This window comes from Xiphias gladius, chromosome 16 (genome assembly GCF_016859285.1).
Source record: "Xiphias gladius isolate SHS-SW01 ecotype Sanya breed wild chromosome 16, ASM1685928v1, whole genome shotgun sequence".
NCBI lineage: Eukaryota > Metazoa > Chordata > Actinopteri > Istiophoriformes > Xiphiidae > Xiphias > Xiphias gladius.
In genome coordinates this window covers 24,474,709-24,498,266 of record NC_053415.1, presented here as the reverse complement: position 1 = coordinate 24,498,266, position 23,558 = coordinate 24,474,709, and the positions used below count along the sequence as shown (strand labels likewise).

Sequence of the window (23,558 nt, the reverse complement as noted above, 5' to 3'; positions counted from 1 at the left end):
GTTAAAGGAATCGTTGAACATTTTGGTGAAACTCACTTCTGTGCTTTCTTCCCCAGAACTAGATGAGAAGATTGATGCCAGTCTCATGTCTGTGTGGTAAGTGTGAAGCTACAGCCAGCAGCCAGTTAGCTTAGCTTAGCATAAAGACTGGAAACAGGGGGACACAGCCAGCCTGGTTTTGTCCATATGTTAAAATAAAAAAATAAATCTGACAACGATGGGCTTCCCGCAGTCCTGTCTTCATTATTTTGTGACCTTCAGACAGAGCCGGGCTCGCTGGCCTTTGAATCCCAAACCATTCTTGAAATACCTGTTCAAATGAATCCCTATTCGCAGATGAATTCCTTTAGAACAGGGGATCCCAAACACAGAACTCTTTGAGTCATATTCAGATTAGTCCCAGCCACAAGTTTTATCCACCAGTTCAGCAGGAGACCCGTTTGACTAAACAGTACACTAATGTTTCATGAGCGCTCAGCAGACAGTGCCAGACGTATTGAGTGGTAAGCTGCCCTGAGCCTCTGAGCCTCTGTCATTGGCCTAAATAGATTTTCTGCAGTTGTCAGGAAGAAGGAAAAAAAAAAAAAAAAAAAACAGAACACACAGCAGCAGTCTATACACACAAATTAAATCAGTGAAGCTGCCCATCCACAGACACTGTCCTTCAATAACGTATTGAACAGGATGTGTTTGACTAAGCTACAAACAATCTCAGATACTGAACCGAAAAGCAGCTAAATAGATGATAAAGATAAGAGGAATGTGGATGGAAACAGACAGGAGGGAAACAACAATAAATGCAGTTTTCATACTGACCTGCAGCAAAAGTTCGCCTTCAGGGATCTTGGTCTCCACCGCTCCTGCTGTTTTGCTGTCGTCATCATTCACACTGGCTGGAGCCACTCCGTTTCGACTGTTCAGGGCGACTGTAGGGAGGGGGTAGGGGGGTGGCAGGGGGTGGAAAGGACGACAGGCTTTAGTCCTGTGATAATGTTTGCAAAGCACTGCTGTGACTGTCAGATTGCCTTATGCTTAATACACTAAAGATGCTGCCTGCATGCCCACTCCCATTTTATTAAACATTCATTACGTGCAATCTGAAAGTCCAATTCCCCTAATCCAGAGCTTTTATTTTGTCTAACTTGCTTATGTCATATTTGCCATGACATCAGCACATCTGGATATGGATAACAATTAAACAAAAAAAGTCTTGTTTTTGTTTTTCCAGTCTCCTACATGGCTCTGCAGTCCTAAAGCTTCTCAACTGCGGACCTGCTGCTTTTTCTTTGTTTTATGTGACAGTAAACAGGATATTTTTTTGGTCTTGGACTGCTGGTTGGACCATCATCAATTACTGAAGAAAACAATTTACTCCGAGCCCTCTTTGACTGTTTATCATCTTAATAATTCACGACTTTTCAAAATTTTAAGGACACTGAAAGAACCAGGGCTTGGGCCAGGCAGCAGGTCGGAGGCTCATAAACAGGTTTTTTTTTTTATTGATAATGCTGATAATGTTTCAGATGTCATCTACAAAAAATGAGACACTTCTGTTTAGGATCTAAGAGATCCCCAGCTCTAAAACATGGTTAAATACAGTGGATTTTCATCTGCTTGTATCAGGGATTGGTATTGGTACTTTTTCATGCAGCACCAAATCCAAGATAAGTCTCTTTTAATTTCTGTTATTGGAGTTTTAGAATAGTTCGTTCGTAAGAGGACCTCTCTGAGGTCTCACTGACCCCAAACGTAGGTAATGTCACAATGTCACCATGTCACTATGTAGAATAACATACATTTCTGACTTTTTGGCAAACAAAAGGAATATATGTTTGTTTATTGATGATCCATATTACCTTTAAAACATGAGGTGTTTTTTTATTTCTGCTTTTCTTTAAATAAATTTGTAAGAAAAGAAAAAAAATGTGTTTAAAGTGAAAAATGGTTGATTTTGCAAGTATTAATATCTGTACACATACAGCGCAACAGTAGGATCTGAGTTCCCAAACAACCAGGAGGTAAAGCCAATGCCAACAGAACACATCTCATCTTTTCCAGGGATGTGTTGTTGCCACATTCGAGCGAGATGAGCCGACGGTTCCTTCAGGCGTCACTGTATTTGCACTTGCTTGCTCAGCTCAGTCCAACCACCCTCCCCCCTCCACTCTCCTCTCCAGGCTTACCACTCCCCCTGATCCCTCTCCCGAGTCCCCTTTTGATTCCCCTCCCCATCCCTGCCTCCCAGTCGTTCATTGGCTGGTGACCCCCAGCTGTTCTCATCCTAACGGATTCTCCTTTTCCCAGCGTGACGTCATAACCTTTTTTTTTTTTTTTTTCCCTTCATCCCAGCTCTGGTGCTCAAGGCGTGTGAAGAGGTTAGCAGGCTGGTGGCCTAAATAACTGGAGGAACCACTGCTCACGTAGAAAAAGTGTGTGTTATCAATGCAGAATCTTGAACAGTGTGCCACATTTAGTATGGCTCCATCATGTACTGTGAGTCTCTCTCTGCGCCTCCAGCTCTGATCACCGTCCTGCATCCCTGATAGAGTGTTTGACCACCAGTGGCGCTGTAGAGCAATCCTCTGCTGCAGGTAACTGTGCTGTTTGTATCACGCGTTCCACCAGATGACTCCATGAACGCAAAGGTCACATGACAAGCACTTCTACGGACTGCAGAAAAATGTCTACTGGGCGTTAATATTCCATTGTTATATCCAGGATAAATCAGTCTGCACATTCTTAACTCTACTGGAAGCATCTCCTCAGTTCCTTCGGGTCAGGAGAACCTCCGAACTCAGCCACAGTATCTTCCATTATCGCAGTTGGCTGCCCCTGAGTATCTCCACCTTAGCTGACATCTGTGAAAACCCAGTGAAGCAAATACGTTCATGTTTGCTTGACGCTTCCTTTAGACCTATTGTAATTGACTCCTTTCGGATCTTACATGTTCGGTCAACTAACTCAGGTCTTAATGGGCAGACTATTTAGAAGAACATATTTATTTTGTAGCATGATCCCAACCATCAACACTGCATACACAGAATGTCACTACTTTTAATGAGGGCCAGATCATCACCAGATTGTAGTATTTGTTCCTTGGAGAAAAATGGTACTTTGGTACAAAAAGAAAAAAAAAAAGAGTATGCTTAGCAGCAAACACACTGCTGCTGGAAGGTTTTGGGTTAGGATGAGGTGTGTAATTCCTGCATTTGATACACTTTATTTTTCTTCCTCCTTTAATAAATTTTTTGCCTCCTTTTTTTCCTTCCTGTACCGAAGGACATCGTCCTTGTTTTCTTCCTGAAGGAACTGTACAACTTAAGGGTGAAAAAGCATCTCTCTCTCCACCTGACTGTTCTGAGAAATAATCGTCCATGGTTCCTTGACTTGTTTGTTTTTGTACCGAAATGAATTTGGTTTGAAAAAACAATCTGTTTTTGGCAAAGCCTGGATCCTGTTCCAAGAACCAGGCTTACTGAGTTATCTGTTCAACTTTTCTATGAAAACTCTGAGCAGTTATGCCGGTCCATGTTCCTTCTCCTCCGTAAAGCTTCTTTTTGGAACAGATCATCCTCTGTGTCGACAAACAAAAACACTGGCCATGTGTATCAAATGGTCAAGGTGTTATGAAGGCACACTTCCAAAATTTGAGGGTAAAGCAAAGCATACTCAGCGCCAATTAAAGACGGGAAGAAGACTGCAAAAAGGTAACAATGCACGCATAACTCCTCAGGATATGTCTAAATCATATGTAGCACCAAACTCCAAATAGAAAGGACACTACACCAACTGATCCCATGATAAGGGATGTACTTCATAGTCTCTCCAAGTGAGTGTGATTATGGGAAGTGGGAAGACGAAATAGGCCAACACAGAATGTAACTGTAATCAACACCATTTGTTATCTCCAGATAATGGGATAATTAAATGTAAGTCGCGAGATTTAACTTGACAATTCGCTTGTGCAAACTAATACCCAACGTACCGCGGGTTAGAAATTCACCTCGATAAAAGGGATTCATTCAAGTCACGATCCTGAGAGAATTTTTTTAAGTATAAGAAAATGATTAGCATGAAATAATCATTAGCCATTAACGTCCAATCCAAAACAAAAGCCCTGCAGGAATTTCTACATTTATAAGGTTTACAAAGTTAGTTAGTGGCACAGCTTTATACTCAGAGGCCTTTCTAATGTTTTGTCGCTCTCAGAGATTGTGCAGATGTTCCTAATCAACCCTTATGTAAAACTAGTTTGCAAAGGCAAATATGTTTTAGAGGAAACGTTGACGCTGATCAGTGAAATGTTCACTGACAACGTGTGAATTTGTTTTCCCCCATAAAATCCGATCTTGCAATGCAATATCTACTTGCACTGACCACAGAGTGGTTGAACACTTTGACAGGTTGGTCATGATAGGCAAAGGCCTGCACACCTTGTCCGCCCACCGTCCCCCGTTTCCACCCCCCCGGCAACTCCAGTGCAGCTCACAAATGTAGCTTCAGTCACTCTGAAAACGTTTGCCCGGGAACTAAATCAATGTAACGACTGTACTTGTCACCACAACGTAATTAGGAAAGCAAACAACATGCACATAACTTTGAGGGGACAGGGCTGACCTAATAAGAGGCCAGCTCAGTGCAGCTGAATTCATTTTATTTTCTATTAATTGCAGCTTCTGTCTACCCTTGTTGCCTCTTCTGCTTTTGTCTAATTGGTTTTGCAAAGGACTTAGTTAGGAATGTTTAGGCTCATGTGGCAATAAGAATATAATTTATTCATTTGTTACTTCTGATGTAGCTCTGAAGCATGTAGCCTATTAACCGATGGTCAATTTTCTGCATTTCTGACATTTCTGACTGACTGAAAACATCAACAGATTGACGACAAATTATCAGTTGATTAATGATAATGAACTATATTGTTAGTTGCAGCTAATGGTATCGTGCTGAATTGTCATTTCCATAATGTGAGACGATGAGCTGCGGTGATGTCATAGGAAAGACAGCAGGGGTCAAGCACGTTAATCTCTGACCTCTGCAGGAGCACCGTGCTGCGACCCATGATGACCTTCGACCCCGTAGGTGATGTAGGACATGATTGGGTGACCGGGTTCTGGGTCACATCTTTTGTTGTCTGCAAAGGGGGTTAGCAAGGAGTCCATCCGAGGGGCGGGGCGGTGTCAGGAGTGTCGGAGCAGACACTGGACAGCATATGGGCTATGTGTGGGAAGTCCGACGGGGCTTGTACCTTCACACGAGACAGAGCTTTGGTTGGACGCCCCGACCGTATTCCCATACAGACGTCTTGGATCAACTTGTCGAGGGGCCGTCGTGTGACACAACGCATGGCGTACTGGTGAGGAAATGGCATGGGCAATGCATTGCGTCTGGCGGATAAGCTAGGCCGAGCGTGGCGTTCTCGACCCGCAGAGAAATGCAGGTGCTACTCACACCTGGAAAAAGGTGGAAAAAATGTGACGGCTCTGACACAGCTCTGGAAAAAAAAGGATAAATAAATGGGAGTATAACTCATGACCTACTGGTTTGCTTCGTATATCACAATGTTCTTGGTTCAAGTTCAGGTCCTTTGTTTCATGCTGTCCGTCTCCGTGACTCACAAATATTCTAACTAGCGGTGAAACAATTAGTCGTTTAATTTATTAGTCAAAATTAATCGAACATAATATTGACAACTGGTCATCGGTCAGGCCATTTGTCTTTTAAAAATAACAATCATTCACTGGTTCTAGTTTCCTAAATGTCAGGCATTGCTGGTTTCCTCCGTTATATATGATTGTAAATTGAAAAACTGGTTGGACAATTTGAAAACATCATCTGGGCTCAGAGAGATTGTAATGGACATTTTTTGTATTATTCAGCCATCATACCAAGATAATAATAAAAATACCTTAAGAGCTTTCCTTAAAAGGGAAATCAATAGATAAATAAATACCTGATTACTGGTAATAATTACTTAAAAAATCCACTTAGTTGCTATTTGTTTTCAAGTTAAGGTGCACCTATTTGAAACCAGCAGTAGTTCTAATATTGTTGTTTCGTTTATGTTTATTTGCCCATGTTTGTTTTTGTATAGTAACTGCCAAAGCAGTGCAACGTCCACAATAAGGAAAACTTTATATTTTATAGAAGCAATGTGTAGTATGAAATGGGACATCCATGATGCCCAGCAAATTCAAATTTAAAACAAAAACAAATATATAATCCTATTTTAACAATCCTGAACAGCCACTGGCAATTACATTGCCCTTTCGTAGAAATTGTTTTGAAGGCTGAAGAACCCACAGTGAAGCCAAATATTTTAAAGTTTTATTTACTTGGGATCATCGAATAATCTCATTTCATAACGTGCTTTCCTCCCCCGTGAGCCCCACGTCTTGATGTCTCTAACAAATTATTTTGTGATTTTGTCATTATAAAAATGAGAGACTCATTTGTCAGACTCTGGTGTCATAATAAGCAGAAATTGATGTACTATCTAACTAATTTTTCCCTGCCACAGACACACAGGCACATTATGAGTCTCTAAATTATGTTATTTCAGTGCCTCGTATCTGAAATTTGGTCACTATCGACTAATGTAAGCTTACTGTTGACTGCCACAGGCTCACTATCAATTGTTAAAACAACACTGCAGGAACATTATGGGACATTCAGTCTGGTTGCAACTGCAGCTATAACAATACGATCAGTCTCTGGCAGCTGTGTCTGATGATTTTTAGATGATTACCACAATAGAATCTTTCATCCAGTGGTCACAAAAATCACTAGAAAATAAAGTTTATTGTATTTTGATCACGTGATAATTCTTTCCTGATCATTAAAGAACAGAGGTTGTAATGTTAAGATCATATAAACACTATTGCACCATGTAAGGGGCCTCTCATTTCAGCCAAACAATGAGCACTACCTTTTGTCATCATCTGTGCGCGTGTTGTGGCTGCTGTACTTTGGTAGCCTTGCACATCGGGAACCACAGGTACGCAACGGCGTCGGCAGCATGATCCAGAAAAAGTGGGCCAACACAAAGCCTCTTGAACGGCCAGAGGAGGGCAAAGAGCAGATCTCGTTATCAGGCTTCAGTGGGCACAAGTGTACATGATGAAAAATTTACATTCCCGTTGCCATCACATACATGTGGCATGATAGTGCTCCAGCGACCACCCAGAGGCATTCCCCAGCGAACTGAATAGAACAGCTTGGGTTTCCCATATAATACGCTTATCTTAGTTTACTGGAGGTCTAAAGTTACTGGACAACAAACAATATACATCAAAACACCAAAGGGACATTATATGACATGGACAGGTCAGCGCCCATACCCTCTGTGTCCACTGAGACCGTTCTCCTTCTATTTTATTCACTTCTGCACAGTAACGTCTCTTTTTCTGCCTACACTTGGAGAAAAGGATGGAACATTTTAGTTCATGGTAGCATGTTTTTTTCCCTCCATAATTGCTGTCCAAGTTTTGTTTAAAAAAAGCAAGGTTTATGACATCATTATTTATGTATTATAATAATAATGTATCATCATTTTACAATTAATTTCATCAATTGTAAAATAACTAGCCTCAGAACTTGTCTTTGTTACAACTGTTGAACAACCAAACATCGGTTGGTTTTAACCTTAAACCTGCAATAACTGGTATATTTTTTTGGCCACTTGAAGGCAGTTGTGTACACAACATGGGCATATCATCATACTGTAAGTTAATATGGTGAGCTTGTTTGCAAACAGTTGCTTATTTACAAATCAAGCAGTTACGGAAAAACATTATAGTTAAATTGGAGCCGTGTTCCTGGCCACATGACCACTGCAATTTCAGTATTTACTCTTTTAGCTCTGTTTTTGGTCTCTACCAGCTACCGAAGGAAATATCTGGCTCTTTTAGTGCTCCATTATTTTCAGCAGCTGGTCTCTTAACTTTGTCTGTCTGCCGTTTGCTGCTGAGCAGGTAGTGGACAGCGGGGTTTTCTCTGTAAACGGCTGCCTGCGGCAGCAGAGAGCAGCGACAGTGAACCAAAACAGTGAAGTTCTGAGTCGGACCGCTAAACAATAATCTGAAACGACTATAAAGCTCCGTAAAGCTGCAGGGGAGCTGCAGATTCAGGTGATAATTCTCCGTAGGTTCGTCACTATGTGCGACACCTTTCACGTCACACAATCATGTGATACTTCATTATAAAAATATAGATTATAGCCGCTTTAAAATCTGTTTGCGTCTAAAATTCACTGCAAAATCTCCATTTTAAAAAAATAATGTTTTCTATTTTTGCAGTTTAGCAGTAGTTTGAATTACCAACTACAGTGCTTTTTTTTCGCTCTGACCGCAACAACGAAATATTCTGAAACCACCAGAATTCTGCATCTTCTCAAGTCAGAGCCATTAAGTCTTCATCTGTTAATTTTCAGTGGGGAAAAAAAAAAACATGTAGAATTTGCTGCTCTAGAATTGAAAGACAACAGTAGTTATGTTTAATCTATATTTATCTGTCTTCTTTCAATTCTCAAAAACAAGGGACATACAGTAGATGGACATGGTGTGCTTCTTCCTTTCCCTGGGCCCCATGCCGGCCCTCGACTAACGTATATGCTCCAGTATTTGATAGATCAAACCTGACAAACAAGCAGTGACCCTGAAAATCAGACAGTTTGTCATACTTCAGCTGCCTCTGGGGACATATTTTTATTGCATGGTGGTGTCCCTGGAGGGTAGTGATGCAGCTGGAAGGTGAAGGTTCATTTTAATATTTTATTTTTTCTGCACTTTTCCACCAACTATCCCAGCAGAAGAACATGGCACTTCTGGAAAGAAATTTTGCTAGTGGACATAATCCAGGCAGCAATTTCGTTTCCTCCAAGAAGCAAAATGTATTTTTTTGAGGACAGAGTTGCAGAACCACGCAGACCCGCCAAGCCAAAATCCAGTTGTCGGCACCTTCAGAGGACAAATCTCTCTGTCCCCGGGACTCCTGACCTAGAGGCCAGCTTGGCTCTGGTCCTGGCCTTCATCATGTAGCCTCCAGCATAAAGCTTACTGACACCGCTCCACAGAGAGCCAGACCTGGGCCAGGTACACTGGGGTTTATCTCACAGAGGGCTTTGCTTTGCTGCAAGCTGAGACCCCCAAAAAACATTTAGCGCACAGCAAATATTTAGCAAATATGTGCTCACTTTCAATTTGCCCCATCTTGCTATTTACAACAGGATTAGTGCGGATGTTCTGTGCTGGTGCCACTTCAATTTCCTGCCCAATCCCTACATGTCATGCTGGCAGGCTTCCACAGCGTCGGTGCAGGCCACCATGTACCTACAATAACAACAAAAAACCAACAAAAAACAAAAACAAAGAAAACACACACACATGATGCTGCCAAAAGAGACTTAACAAAGTGTTTTCAGCCGCGCAGATGAAACATTTTTTAGTATGCGCCACCATGACTGACATGTTCATACTACAGGGTAATTGCTGTTAGTGGCGGTGGTCTGGAATACGTTTAATTTCAGATTGACTAAGTGATCAACCTTAATACAAAACTAGAAATCAAAAAATAATCACCGTACCACACCCCTCTGCTTTTCACGTTCAGTAGCTGAGCGCTGCATATAGCACTCAGAGCTGACTTGTTTGTTACACCACATATTGCATGTCTCTGCCGTCAGGTCACATGGGATAACAATAGCAGGAGTCTGAATCATGAAACAGTGCTATATTTGGACAGCGTTAACCCAGCGTATTAAGCTTACGGGGGGGGGGGGTTCAGGCTCTGGTGACAGAGACCAACGGTGTTGGACATCTTCAGCCACTGCGTTAATGCTGACGATTAGAGGGCACGCCCCACCCGCATGGCCCGTACCGGTCATGTAGCGGAGGGAGGTGGAAAGGCTGCAGTTTATTTTGGATCCATGCCAGGACGGGTTCAGACTGCAGGCAGCGAGGACGAGAGCAAAACTAAGAATTACTTTTGCTTCCATGGCTGAGAAGGCCGTCAGTCATTTGTGGCCAAAGCCATCACACAATGTTGACTCCTCCAAGTGTATCTGAGCATTTTTTTTTTTACAGTCTTGTATTCTGGTTGTGAGTCTTATCCTGCTTTTAATCCACTTTCCACAGAGAACCCTGATGATTACGGTCTCTGTTTACATGATTTGAATATTTTCCTGGAGTGTCTCTGACTCATCAACATCCCCACAAGCTCTTGTCATTGATGCACAGGCTGACCCAGTGGGCTGTACAAAAGATGGTCAACCATTTTTCTCTTTCCTAAATCATAATGAACCTACACCTGACTGGATGAGCACACATCTCTTTGCTTTGGATTTTGGGGAAAAACTGAGTTTCTCCATAACAATTCTCTGAAACCTTTCTCAATCGGTCATGCAGGTGCAGCATCATGCTTCATTTCACATCTACAGTGCCATGCATGTGCATCTGCCTCAGTTCACAATAAGCCCGTGGCCTCACCAAATTGGACTGGAATTGGCTCCAACCACAGGCCAGTCTTTATGGACACACTATGCATCCTAGGTTCCAGGTGTAGCATTTTTTCTACGATAACCCACAGCAAACAACAAACAGCTTGAGGATAACCATGGAGAAATGACACAGTTTCAGACCCAACCAAACAGAAGTCACATCTTGTTTTTGAGGGGTTGTGAGCGATAACAGTGGCCGTGTCACAAGAGCGCAGCAGAGATGTGACTGGATAATTCAGGGCAGATCCAGGCTCAGTTTTCCATCGTACATGGCTGACAGAGATAATGTATGCTGAATGATCAGATAGGTTCCAAATCAGCTCCGTATCATTTTATTATTATCTATTATTATTTTGTAAAGAGGATGAAGTAGACAGATACAGAACTATAAAACTACTACTACTTTTAGTATCCCACTGTTGCCAGGAGAACTAAATCACTGCAATGCTTTTAGAGCCTCTCTTCTCAGCTCGGGGTGTTAATCTGTACAGTTAGCATGTTGGCAGCTAATCAGGAAGTGCCGGTCGGGATGTTGACAGTGAAGCTGAAGAGAAGGCACTCTGGGTGTAGGTCAGTAGTGATGCTTGACATCCTGTGTGTGTGTGTGTGTGTGTGTGTGTGTGTGTGTGTTCTGTTTTTAAAATTCTGTGCAGTAAGAATCAATCAAAATAGAACTGCTTCCCATTTTTTTTTTTTTTTCTTCCTGTATTGCCTTGCAGCAACACAACCAGCCCATCACAGGGGGAACATGAATTAAATTAGTTTTGAGCTAAAACGATGCTCTGCCTTGGTGTTTTGCGGTGCATTTCAGAACACACACTGCTGCTGCCTTTGCTTTGGCGCTAATGCTACGTACAGCTGGCGTGTGTGATTTAGTCCAAGGCCAAATATATGAACTCCTAGCACTCTGAGTGGGTGTGTCAGGGTGTACATATGCAGCCACACACAGTAGTACGGCGCATGCATACAGTATGTGTGTGTGAGTGTGTTTGTGTGTTAATTATTCTACCACAGTGTGAATGGCAGCGAGTAAATATAGAATGCTTCAACTCCTTCACCCCCCGAACACTGCAGTAAATGAACACGCGATGCACAGACACCACCCCCACATTCACTAACATACACATGGATGCACGCAACACACACACACACACACAGCCTAACGTATAGAGGCTGAACATGAACACGCGGTCACTAATGCAGGGGGAAAGCACGCACCCTTTGCTGCTTTCGTGTCTCCTGAGGTTTTTCGATCACATGGTTGCATATTTGCTTATGAGGGGCAATCCAGAGAGATGGCAGGAGGAGGAGGAGGAGGAGGTGAGGACTGATTGGATTTGGGCGGGGTAGGTTGGGGAGGGGTCACTCCTGATTACCAGGTTTTCCCTTTGGTGGCTTGCATTCCTCTCAGTGTCGTATCGTGATCAGTGGGGCTGGGGGATGGGGTTAAACCCTGTAGGGGAAGGGCGGAGGGAAGGACGCGCAGAGGGGGGGGGGTGTTGTCATGAAGGGATGACCCACTGCTGATCATGTAGCCCACACAGCTCTGCCTTTCGTTTGTGTGCAAATAAATGACCTGCAGGAAGGAGGGGGAGGGGCGGCGGTATTTCAAATCACAAATCACCGCCTTCATTTGGAGGAAAACAGGGATGCGTATCATGACATGTCACTAGACTTTCACAGCAGCCACACGGCTTATGTAACCAATCCCAGGGCAGCGGCGGCGGCAGACTATGGAAACGTGCTCCAACTGCAGCTCTGATGGATATTTCCAGCTGTGTGCCAATTCTATGCGTGCCGTGTCATGCCAGCGATGTATGGACATTAATTTCATTAAAACAGAGTTATTTGGCCTCATTTTCTTTCAGACATCAGGCAACATGTTCTGCAGCTGTACCCTCACTGGAATTAATTGAATTGATTGAAATTAATTCGGCTACACTATCTGCCCGTACACTTGTTACAGAACGGTCAAGCGGCGTTTTGAAGGGAAACAAGGGAGGCAAGATGTTGCTTCAGTGGTATTTCTATCAAATCAATCTACAGTCGGTGTACACATCAACTTCATGTGTACAACAAAGCTACGGTACGTTCTATTAGGAGCAGAATAAGGTTTTACATAATTCATTTTCTATATCCATGGCCTGATCCAGTGGGAGTTGCGTAATGTGTGTGCTGTGCAAGTCCACGTTTGCCATCTCTCTATTAATGGAAGACATTTTATGCTGGTGCTTTTATAATAGATATAATGGTCTACCTTATGGAAACTTGTGAAAGATTCATTACTCCACCACTGTGTTTTTGTTTTTCCATTTTCTTTTCCATTTTTTAGTGAGAAAGGATCTGACTGAATGTCTCCTTATGTTTCCCTTTACTTTAAAACTTAATGCCTTACACATATCCAGTCAATACTCTGATTAACAACTTTTACTCGTACCTTTTTTTTTTTTTTTTTGGCCAGTTGGGAGCAGCACAACAAGGTGTAAACACAACGCTGAAAAACTGTATTATCACTTCATGAAATTGTTATGGCGAATGGTTTTGGACATAATTGTCCATTTACAGATAAGGCAGACACAGAGCAACATTCATTTGGAGTTGTATGTGATGATTTTAAGCCCAATTTTTGCCTTTCAATTTTCTCCTATTTCTATGTTTTGCTTGCCACTTATTTCTGAGGGAAATATCTGTCTCCTAAGCTGCGAAATGCTCCACTATGTTCACCAGCTAGGTGCTAACTGTGTTTGTCTGCTCCTCGGTAGCGAGCAGGTAGCGGACAGCAGCTTAATGAGAGCTTTTTCAGTGAAAACCGTTGCCTGTTGCGGCTCGGAAACGTCGCTAAAGAGAACGACGCGAGCGGAACAAAAAAAGGAAAGCTGGGAGTCGTAAAACCAAAACAAGCAGCTAAAAGAGGCTAAAAACGCTCCGTGAAGCTGAGGGGAATAAGATGTGCATAGTGTGTTTGTCACTATGAGCGACACCTTTCATATTACACATCGTCATTTGACCCACTTGTCATAAAAAACTACTGATTTGTGCAGCTTTAATGCAAACTGTGCTGAACATCGTCCTCTGGCAGAAGGAAATTTTACAGCTGTTGTAAATGTATGTGAACATCAAACACTAAACATTTTCTGATACCTGTCACTGAGATTCTGGTGAAACCTGAAGCAATATGCATTAGCCTGCAGTGTTACACACAGCCAACACCAAACCACAGTAAAGTGAATCCTCTGCAGCCCACAGGGATTATTTCTCCTAATCTCTATTCTATATTTACAATGGAGTGTATCTCAAAGAGCTGCAGTTCACTTTAACAACAGTCATGCTGCTATGATAAAATCACAGGATTAATCATAATTTCATTCCCTGTCCACCAAAGGTTTAAACTGTGATCTATGAACTATAACCACGGCGTTAGCTAAAGCTCCGAGGACAATAACGACCATCTGACATGCATCTGAGAGAGTCACAGTTGTGTAACAGCAGTCAGAGGATGGCAGGTTTGATTCTTGCAGCTTCCATCTAAAAATCAGGGAACCTTTTCAGAAAAAACAAAACAAGCGAGGAACCAGTAGGGATCGGGGGTTAATGAAGGGGGACAGGAAGAAGAAAAAGCACGATCGAGCCATTTGGCTGCAGGCAAAGACTCTTCCAGGAAACTCAGGAGAGCTCTTATTGGCTTAGCCATGTCATCCAGGATCTTGTCAGCGTTTCCTCCACCGTCAACACCGCAACAATTTCCCCACAGGACCAATCCTCACTGTGGACTGGGGAGAATGACCACCGCTCATCTGCTGGAACTTAAGACTGAAAGGAAAAACTATTGGCTAGGATGTCATACAGACTGGATGTATGGCGTGTTTTGAGGCAACACCAGGGGGATGGGAGGTTTTACAGTAAATACACAAATTCATGAAATTCATAATGAGCTAAACCTTGTCATGTTGGAGCAGCTATCAGATGGAGGGGTAGCCCAATTAAAAGGAGGAAGAAGAGGAAATAAGCTGAAAACAAAAACAAACAAACAAACAAAAAAAGCTGCTGTCAACACAGCTGCACAGGGTAAACAGTATTTTCAGGACAGCAAAGGAAGCAACGATGGGTTTGTGTCAGGGTCTTGCCTTGACGGTAACCTTGAGCACACATTTGGAATACTAACTCATTTGCAAGCAAAACTGTCAGTCTGTAGGCTTCCCAGTTGCCCTTAGGGGCTGTAATGTTTATTAGGTTCAGTATTGCTAAAGTGTTGGGTCAAACTGACAAACGATTACGTACGGTCATTCTTAGAGTGTTGATATACCGATACGTGTCTGCCCCACATACCCTGCATTCCTTAAGCACTTCGGGGGAGCACGCCTCCATAAATTAACACTGTGCCTCTGCAAGATGGCAACTGAGCCCAGTTATGGCAGGGGCTGTGTATCGGTATGAGAGGTAAAGGAAAGCAGCCGACTCTGAGCAAATGACAACAGCAGTGACACAAGGTTATGCAGAGAAACTAACAGAGCCTGTCACAGCTGACCCTGTTGTTTTCCGCGGTGGTCCTAAAAGTACACGAAGTTATGTTACATTCACTGTTTCTCTGTCGATGTGGGTCAGAGGAATAGTGGGAAACCATCAGAAAGATTTTGTACGAGCACGAGGTACAAATGAACTGGGTACCCACTCTTGGAAAAATACTCCATAGTGCAAGTTGTGATCAGAAACTCTACAGGATACCTTTAACATTTAGAACATAGTAACCACCTACAAAGCGTTCAGAACGGCAAATATTTGACCAGAACTGTTTGACCTGCAGCAGCTTTTCTATGGATATGTGCTCTTAAAAATAAAGTATATCATATTCCCTACCAACAATAGGCCTGCAAAATGTACAGTTTTATCCCAAAGGTTGGCGCTAGAAGACATATAACGTTCATCTTCTGCAGAGCATCGACGTGCTCGGCAAATCTATCAGTTTCCAAGATACTTCTCTAGAGGGAAGAGAAGAGGGAAGGTCGGGGTATCTCCCAAACAATTAGAGGATTGCAAATAGTCATACCAAATTTTATAGCAATCTGACCACTGTTTTTTGAGATATGTCACTCTTGACCGGTGTTTGGCGCTCCGGCTGGAAAACTCACCCCACACATGGATAAAAGAGGAGAGAACAGACTAATAAGCGTATCACTGATTCTCCACACCAAATTATCCGTGACCATACTAACTGTGCTGGAAAAACTGCATGTTGTGGCCTTTCAGCGCGGAAGAGTAACAAAAGGTAGAAAAACCACCAGCGGTGTGGCGTAAAGCTTTCAGACCGAGGTGTAAATCTTGCAGAATTCATGGGCATCACGATGCTGTTGACCGTTGCCCATGACACGTTACACAGAAACACACGAACACTCTGACATCCTTCCGCCTTATAACCTGGGGCTATCGCACCTCAAGGGACACGAGATGACATGTTACAGCTTTCCTCGCGGGAAACAGACAAATTTTCATATTTCACCTCATTAACTGCCACAGTGCCGCTGTCATGCATGGGGAACGGAGGATCCCGAAGGCAGACCACAGTTGTGAAGGTGGTTCTCATGGCTGAGAGGTGCTTCACGGCCAGACTGGGGTGATCCCAGTGTTGGCGGTTTTTAAAGGGGCTAACGCCCCTCTCTTCAGACTGGCCAAGAGGGACGAGCCCATCGGAGCTCCAGACAATAACAAAGATGGCAGCTGGGCTAGATAACACTGTCAAACAGATTATCTGGGCTCTGCCAGGGCTTTGTTAAACTCCTATGACATTTTCAATTACACGCACAGTGATGACGGCGAATGTGTGCGTACAACAAACTTCAAATAATGAACCTTACTGAAATGATTTTTCAAAAAGAGATCTCTACCCGGCTCCAAGAAAATCCAATGCATTTTAATGATTTAATGAAGGTGGGCCTCTCCAAGCATTGAACAGTTCCTCTAAACATGCAAACAAAGCAGCAACACTGGAGTGTTGAACCAATGGCAGCGTTCCCAGAGTGTACTGGAGCTAAGTCATCGCTCCGCAGACCACCCACTTTCAGATGTCTCTGACAAGCAGGATTGGCGCTGTTTACGTACAACAAATTATGGCTGACCACAAAGGCAGCCCCAAGCCCTGGGCCCTTCAGGGTCCACAGACTTCTCTCTCTGCGGTGCTGCTTCCTTAATGTAAGAACCCTGAGCTCGTTAATTACTTAGAGACTGTCCAGGAAGTAGGCTAATGCAGTTAGACACGAGGGTTTGTCTATAGGCTACACTTTGACCTATTGGTACTGAAATCCACTATCAATAATTCACTCTGACAGCTCGAGTAGCCAGGGAATTCTTCCATATGTTACAGAATGTACATGAGAAACACAAATCCTAACCTTAAAATGTATCGAGTGAAATTTCTCGGAAGAGGAAAACGCTTCAGACCTCAGTGTCTTCATTTTATTTCTTCGGGAGCCTCGACATGTACGCAACATACTAACGAAGCAGCCTCGCAACACACACAAGCACACGCGCAATAAAAGATATGAAATGCATTTGCTACATCCATGTGAAAACACACTCATATCACCGGTGCTGTATCCTCTCTGTCTCACCTTAAACAGCCATTTCAAAAAGCTGCTGCCTTAAACAAACATTTCTCTGCCTCCATTTCATAAATTCTTTAAACTCGAGGGTTTCTCTCAATTATTCATGCTTCGAGAGCATCTGACGGCCGCATTGCAGCATTCTCTTTGAAAGATCACCACCTAAAATAACAATGCGTTCACTCCGCATAGTAAAGAAAACCGTACACATCCATCCATTGGCATGCAACTCTTCTCAGTGCTTTGGTGTATGGTTTTAATGGACACCAAGCAAAGCTCCAGCTGCTCATCCTCCACATCTCACACACACACACACACACACACACACTTAGACATGGGTCTCAATGAAATATTGAGGGCCTTCCCCTGGTATGAAATCATCTGGATAAGGCGGTGGCTGGTTGCTCTTCTCTCCGTGTAGCGGTCTCCGCATCTCAGGCTGATGAGATGAGCCGTGAGATGTCGGGAATCACATCTAGCACAAACACAGAGCGAGCAACTTGGCTGTTGTGACATTCTTGTAATGGCTGGAGGGACCAGAGCAATAACCGAGGTCATTTACAAACAGCCACCACTTTAAACTGCTGCTCCCTGCTCAGATTTATCACTCATTCTCTTTATTACAAGCACACAGATCTGTCAAAGATGCTGAAGAGATGCCAGGATTTTGTATTTCTTAAATGAACAATCTCCCATCTTGGGAGGTCTTCATTTGCCAAATTAACCAGATTGAAGATCGGCTATTTCAAAACACACTTTCAAAAACTCCGATGCTGTCTAATTAACATTGTCTCACTGTCTGCTAAGCTAGCCACCAGTTCATCCTAGCGTCAGCTGGGTTTGATCCAAAGTAAGAACACTGCTCAAACCTGGCAACTGCACTATGGAAAGCCAAACTATTACCACTTGCTATTCATATTTTAAGATAAATGAGTATCTATTGCAGCACTTGCTATTGGAATTATAGGCCTCAAAAATGGTTGTTGAATTTAAACAACAATGAATTTTGCTAACTTTTAAAAGACTAAAGCTCCCAGGAAATTTCCCAGCGTACATAACTGTCTCTTTTGTCCTCAACGTCCACACGTCCAGACACTCCCGAATCGTTAGCTGTAGCGACTGCTGTCAGAAGAACACCTGACTGGACTAATAACAGTTGTGGGGTTTGTGGAAAATTGTTTGTTTCTTTTTTAGTTAGAGAACGAAAGCAATGTTATGTCTGTGCATCATCTTTTTTTTTTTTTTTAATATACCAGCCTGTCTAGACCAATGAAATGAACCGCATGATTTAGGCCTGCTGCTGTTGTTGTTGTTGCCGTTATGTTGTAGGGCTGGATTTTCAGGCACTGCATTGTTATAGATGTCAACACGATTCTGAATGAGGTTCTTTTTATTGGCGGAGCAGAGGTTGTGGTTTCAGTTTGGCTCTTTATAAGGACTCGACTTTTTTTTAATGATGCTGCAAGCATTTACTCCCTACTGAAAACTAAAGAAGACTGTGCTGCTGAGGTTGAGACTCCTAAACGGTCTCTCTGTGGACTAAAGAGCAGCTCAAGGCCCATCCACTTAGACTTGGCTTTGTTTAGCTTTTATTTATTTCATTGCTGTGTCTGTATTTTGTACCTGCTTTTAAGCAATCTGTGGCGTCCGTGTCAGACGCGTGCTTTACCGCGCTGTGCTGCTACTACCAGTTAATTTACGACTGCTGTTGGTCAAGAAAATTACTCTAATGTTAACTGCCCCTAAAATCCTTTTTCCACTGCTGTTCACTAAGCAAACTAAACAAAATGTAAAGAAGACAACTTTGGAACTGATGGGAAGTTTATTTTTTTCACTTTCTGTGTGATGGGGCTAGGCTAGCAGTTTTCCCTCGGCATTCGGTCTTTGTGTCATGGCTAAACATGCTGCATGTTGCATACCTAACTCATTAATTTGATATTGATGCTCTGTGAATTTCACAGCAAACAACATGATTTTCCCCAAACTGTGATACTGATTGGAAGCAGGGTTGTGTGACAAATGAGATCAGTGCATCCATGTAACTGTTCTTTTGCAAAAGAGTCAAACAAATGCCAAGCAAACACAGATGGTATTATTCTGGTTGACATTAGCTTCAGTCTAATACGCGTGCTATGTTCCAGGTTTGCCACAGCACAGAATCCCCCCATCTACAGTACAAAAGCAAAGTCCGGGGCCATGTGTGACCTTGTAAATTTACCAGAGAAGAAGTTCTTGGCTCGCAGGTAGCTGACGCTCAGTCGGAGGATGGAGAGCTTGTCCAGGCTGGCGGTGACCTCTTCAGGGAAAGGCAGCAGGCTGGCCAGCCGCTCCAGCTCTCCGTTCAGCCGGTCTCTATGCCGCTTGGACGGGTTGGATTTGGCCCCTTCAGCTGGTGGCTGTTTCACCCTGATGAATATTGTAAATGAAGACAGAGGTCAAAACAAAAACATCAGCAGTTACTCAGAGACCAATCAGGGGCCCCAGACAAAGAAACAGAAAAATGGGTTCCTCTCATTTTGTCAGTTTTTTTCTTTCTTGCGCTTGGAGGACATTTCTTGGTCAAACAATTTTTGGGGCTGCAGTAACAAAGTCTGAGAATATAACAATTTGGTAGTACGCTAAATTTGAGGTTAAAACACGAAATCCCGGGATTACAGCAAACATAATTTTGAGTCCGCTACATCAAATATTGGGATTATAACAAAAAATTTAGGGGGGCCTGCTTGGGGGACTTTAGCATGCTGCAACAAAGGGGTATTTTTAAGGTCATTACCTTTTTGCAAAGCAGCACTATTGCATCTCAGTGTCATTTCTAAGACATCCAACATCCGCTTTATTTGGCGACCCCTCTCTTTTTGTTTTTAGTAATTATTACAACACATTTTAGGTAAACTCTTTCACCAGTGGTCCAGCATTTCCAAAGACGCCAAAAGCATCGGACAACAAAATTTGGGGGAAATGTTCACTGAGCATAAATATAATAAAGCTTCAATGCAGTGTTGCAATTAGCGGATTAGCAGGACTACATTAACACTCCTTATTCTTAAATTTGAAAAAACTATTCTTGTATTTAAGTGGGTAATTTTTAATTATGTAATAGTTTTAAAAAAATGTTGTGCCTCACTTTGTGAAACCACTTCAGTGGTGACTGCGTCAGGACAGTGATGAACCCCCCCCCCCGGAGGAGGGAGGGAGTTAGTTTTGATATTGACGGATTCATGCGTTTCAAAGTCCAGCTAAAATTAAGACATACTAGTAGAGGGACAACTATGAAGCACGGTAGACCAGGGAATGATGACCTTTTGTGGTAAGACCCCGAACTTTGCTCTGTTCAGGTGACAGAGTTTCGAGAGGTTTTCTGCTGTTGGTTTTTGATCAGGAAAATAATCTCTTAGATAAATAAGGACTCACGGCACACATGCTTTATTCCAGCCACACGCCCCAAGATTATAAACAGAGGGCTCGAAAGAAAATAGCTGGCGTTTTTGTCGGTGTGATTTACGTCATGGAGCAAACTATTTTTCATCTTGAGTGAGCCACAGATTTGATTTTCAGCATAAAGAAATACATTTTTTATTAAAAACAAAAAAAAACCTGGAAAACAATCTGGAGACTGAACCCGTGGCTCAAATACTGCAACAAACAAAGCTACGCAAGCAGAGAAATCTTTAGCATCTTTACGTTAATTTGATGATGGCTGCTAGACGAAGTGTTGAGGCACTAAAACGTCCCCTAATGATTTCAATAATATTCTCACGGTGGTCTGTGTTTAATCGGCCGTGTCTCTGCAGGTCAACACACATAATTAGTGGTAATTTGATGGATTCAATTCAGAAAATGAAAACGATCAGGTACATCTGTAGAGATTTTTCTTACTTATCTATTTCTATTTTCTCGGCCTATCTATTACGAATGTTGCTGTTGGATTCTTACGATACCACCCCGTTATATTTGCTCCTTCAATATTTTTTTTACAGGTAAGTGTCTGGAGGTATTTATCCTAATATGCTGAGAACTGAGTCAACATATCCAACAGGGAGATTTTTCTATCGGCATGGCGGCCTACACGCAGCCTATAAAACCTCTTTGGGACCCTGCCAGAGATCTCGGCATAAATTGGATGATTAACGACAGAGAGAAGAAGAAGAAAAAAAACACAAACAGAAATAACATATTTCTGATTTGTCTTATGAAATAGTGGACAGCTATGCCTCTTTAGGCCTGTAAGACGTATCTACATGAGAAGGGGAAGAAAAAAAAAAAAAAATCTCACTCCCCTGACTTCAAGGTAAAACACTGTATAACCTGGAGGGAGTTTTTAAGTAGACGGTGCTTCGTTTTAAGTGGTCACAAGCCTGCAAAGCCTGTAAAGTCTGTACGCTCATATAGGTACTCGGTTATGTAACACACATTTCCATGACTACACCCAGATGTTCACGTAATCTATCGTCATGTGATCTGTGTGTTGCCCGTTCCCAATCATTTTTCTCTCGTTTGTTTAATACAACGAGCAATGCAGACCGTACAAATTACTGTTTTTGACCATATTGACGATCAACGTCACGGGTTTCATTTATGAAGGAAAAAAAAATTAAAGTAGGGCGGTTTCACTATTGCGTTCACAAATGTCACTGATGCAAACAACCACTGAACGGGATCAGAGAAGGTCGGCGGATGGGCTCGTATGTGAGAGTGGCTCCCACATGTTGGCTCACATTTTGGAGCAGAGATCGGTGTGTATTCCAGAGCTCGCAAATATTCGTACACGTCCGGGGAACTTGAGCAACGTGACGGCGATGTGAGTTGACAGTACACGGTGCGGCTGCCATGACTGTCCCTAACTCGCACACACTGACACTGTCAGATTTTATCACCGAGCATGAATGTGGACGGATGGAGATCTGTTTATGCTGCGCATCGGCGACGGCGTGTGACTCAACTTGACCCGCACGGCCGTTCATTCTTCTTTGGGTGCGCGCTTGTGTGCGTTTACTGCCACAATAAATAATGATTTGTATCATCATCGTCAATAATAAATTCATTTTTTTCTATTACATATAAGATTTCCTACAAATCAAATCAAATCAAATCAAAAGTCTATCATAAGTTTCCAGGGTAAAAAAAAAAGCCATGTCCACAAAACTGTTGATTTAATCTGATCCAAAAGGCCCAGTTTTGCTCAGTTTGGAGATTTCAGAGACCAGCCGGAGACCGAGCTCTTCACCAGGCTGACACTGTTTTGAATCAGCACCGGTTCCGTTGTCATTTTAATTGTGTTTTTTTTTTTTCCTGGATAAATTAGCCTCCCTGAACCTCCATTTACAGTAAACTCAGTTGGCAGAGCTGCGACCAGCAAGCGATAAACTGATGATCGAAATGGTCATTAATCATTGCAATGTGTGTGTGTGTGTGTGTGTGTGTGGCCCCCTGTGAGACTGGGGCCTACACGAAAAGCCCTGGGAACGAAAGCTCCCACGCTGCCCCTGCTCCGCTCCCTCGGCTGAGGGTCTGATCCCCCGAGTCAGATTCCAGCACCTCTGTGTCTCACACCCTCGGGCCTGCCTCAGCACAGGGGAGGAATCGCCGGGGCGGCTCCTGAGCCCCACACCCGGGGAAGGCCGAACCTCCTTTTTAGGAATTACGATTCTCCCAGATTAAACCACGTTCAATGGAAACATGTCTCCCTGCCTATAAACACGAGCCTCTCACAGGTCAGAGGTCACTCGCTGACACACACGCTGGAGTTGTGGTCGTTTGTTTTTTTTTAATACAGCAGGTCAGTCTGACGATGCTCTGGCCGTGCGTAGCGGCACCGAACCGTGTGACTCCTGCGTCTTGCCGGGCACAGTTCGGAAGCTTTTCCAAAGTCAGTCACAAAACGATCATGTCAAAAAAAAAAAAAAAAAAAAAAAAAACAGGGACCGACCTCGGATTCGTTCTCCGTTTGCCTTTTACACACATTTCTGAAATACCGGGAGGGAAATGGCGTCGGTTCGATGCCGCGCGACTGTAGTGTCGCACCAAAACAGTTACTGCGAATTCCTTGTCTGTAAATCGGGGGGGGGTTGTGGGTGTGACAGTCACGTTAAAGCCTTAAAACGGGTCGATTTCAGTAAAAAAAAAATAAAAATAAAAAAGAGTCAGGTTCAGTTTCCAAAAATATTTTTCACATTACGATTTCAGAAAAGCGAATACGCTTTTTTATTATTAATATTTTTTAAAAATTATTCTAAACCAATCATCACAGGCCTGACGGTTTAAGGCAGGAAACAGTTTGAACTTTATAAACAAACAAACAAAAACAAACAAACTGTCATCCTGGTCCTCTGAAGGGCGTTTTGACAGAAAATGGCGCAACACCCTGCACCAGGGTCAACGAGCCGGGACACATTCGGGTGAATTAACGGAAGGAGCCGGTTTTAATCGTGTGCTCTGTTCATTTCTGCGGACACCGTGTCAGAAATGCAGCC

The 23,558-nt window shown here is 42.9% G+C and overlaps 1 protein-coding gene across 1 annotated transcript in view; it reads right to left on the bottom strand.

Moving 5' to 3' along the window:
* Window positions 1-23,558, bottom strand: part of LOC120801888 (aryl hydrocarbon receptor-like) — a 39,564-nt gene that overhangs the window by 15,286 nt on the left and 720 nt on the right. The window contains exons 2-3 of the mRNA XM_040149214.1: window positions 19,307-19,494; window positions 817-926 (exon numbers count right to left, since the gene is read on the bottom strand). Coding sequence (XP_040005148.1) covers window positions 817-926; window positions 19,307-19,494 — 298 coding nt within the window. The remainder of the gene's footprint in view (window positions 1-816; window positions 927-19,306; window positions 19,495-23,558) is intronic.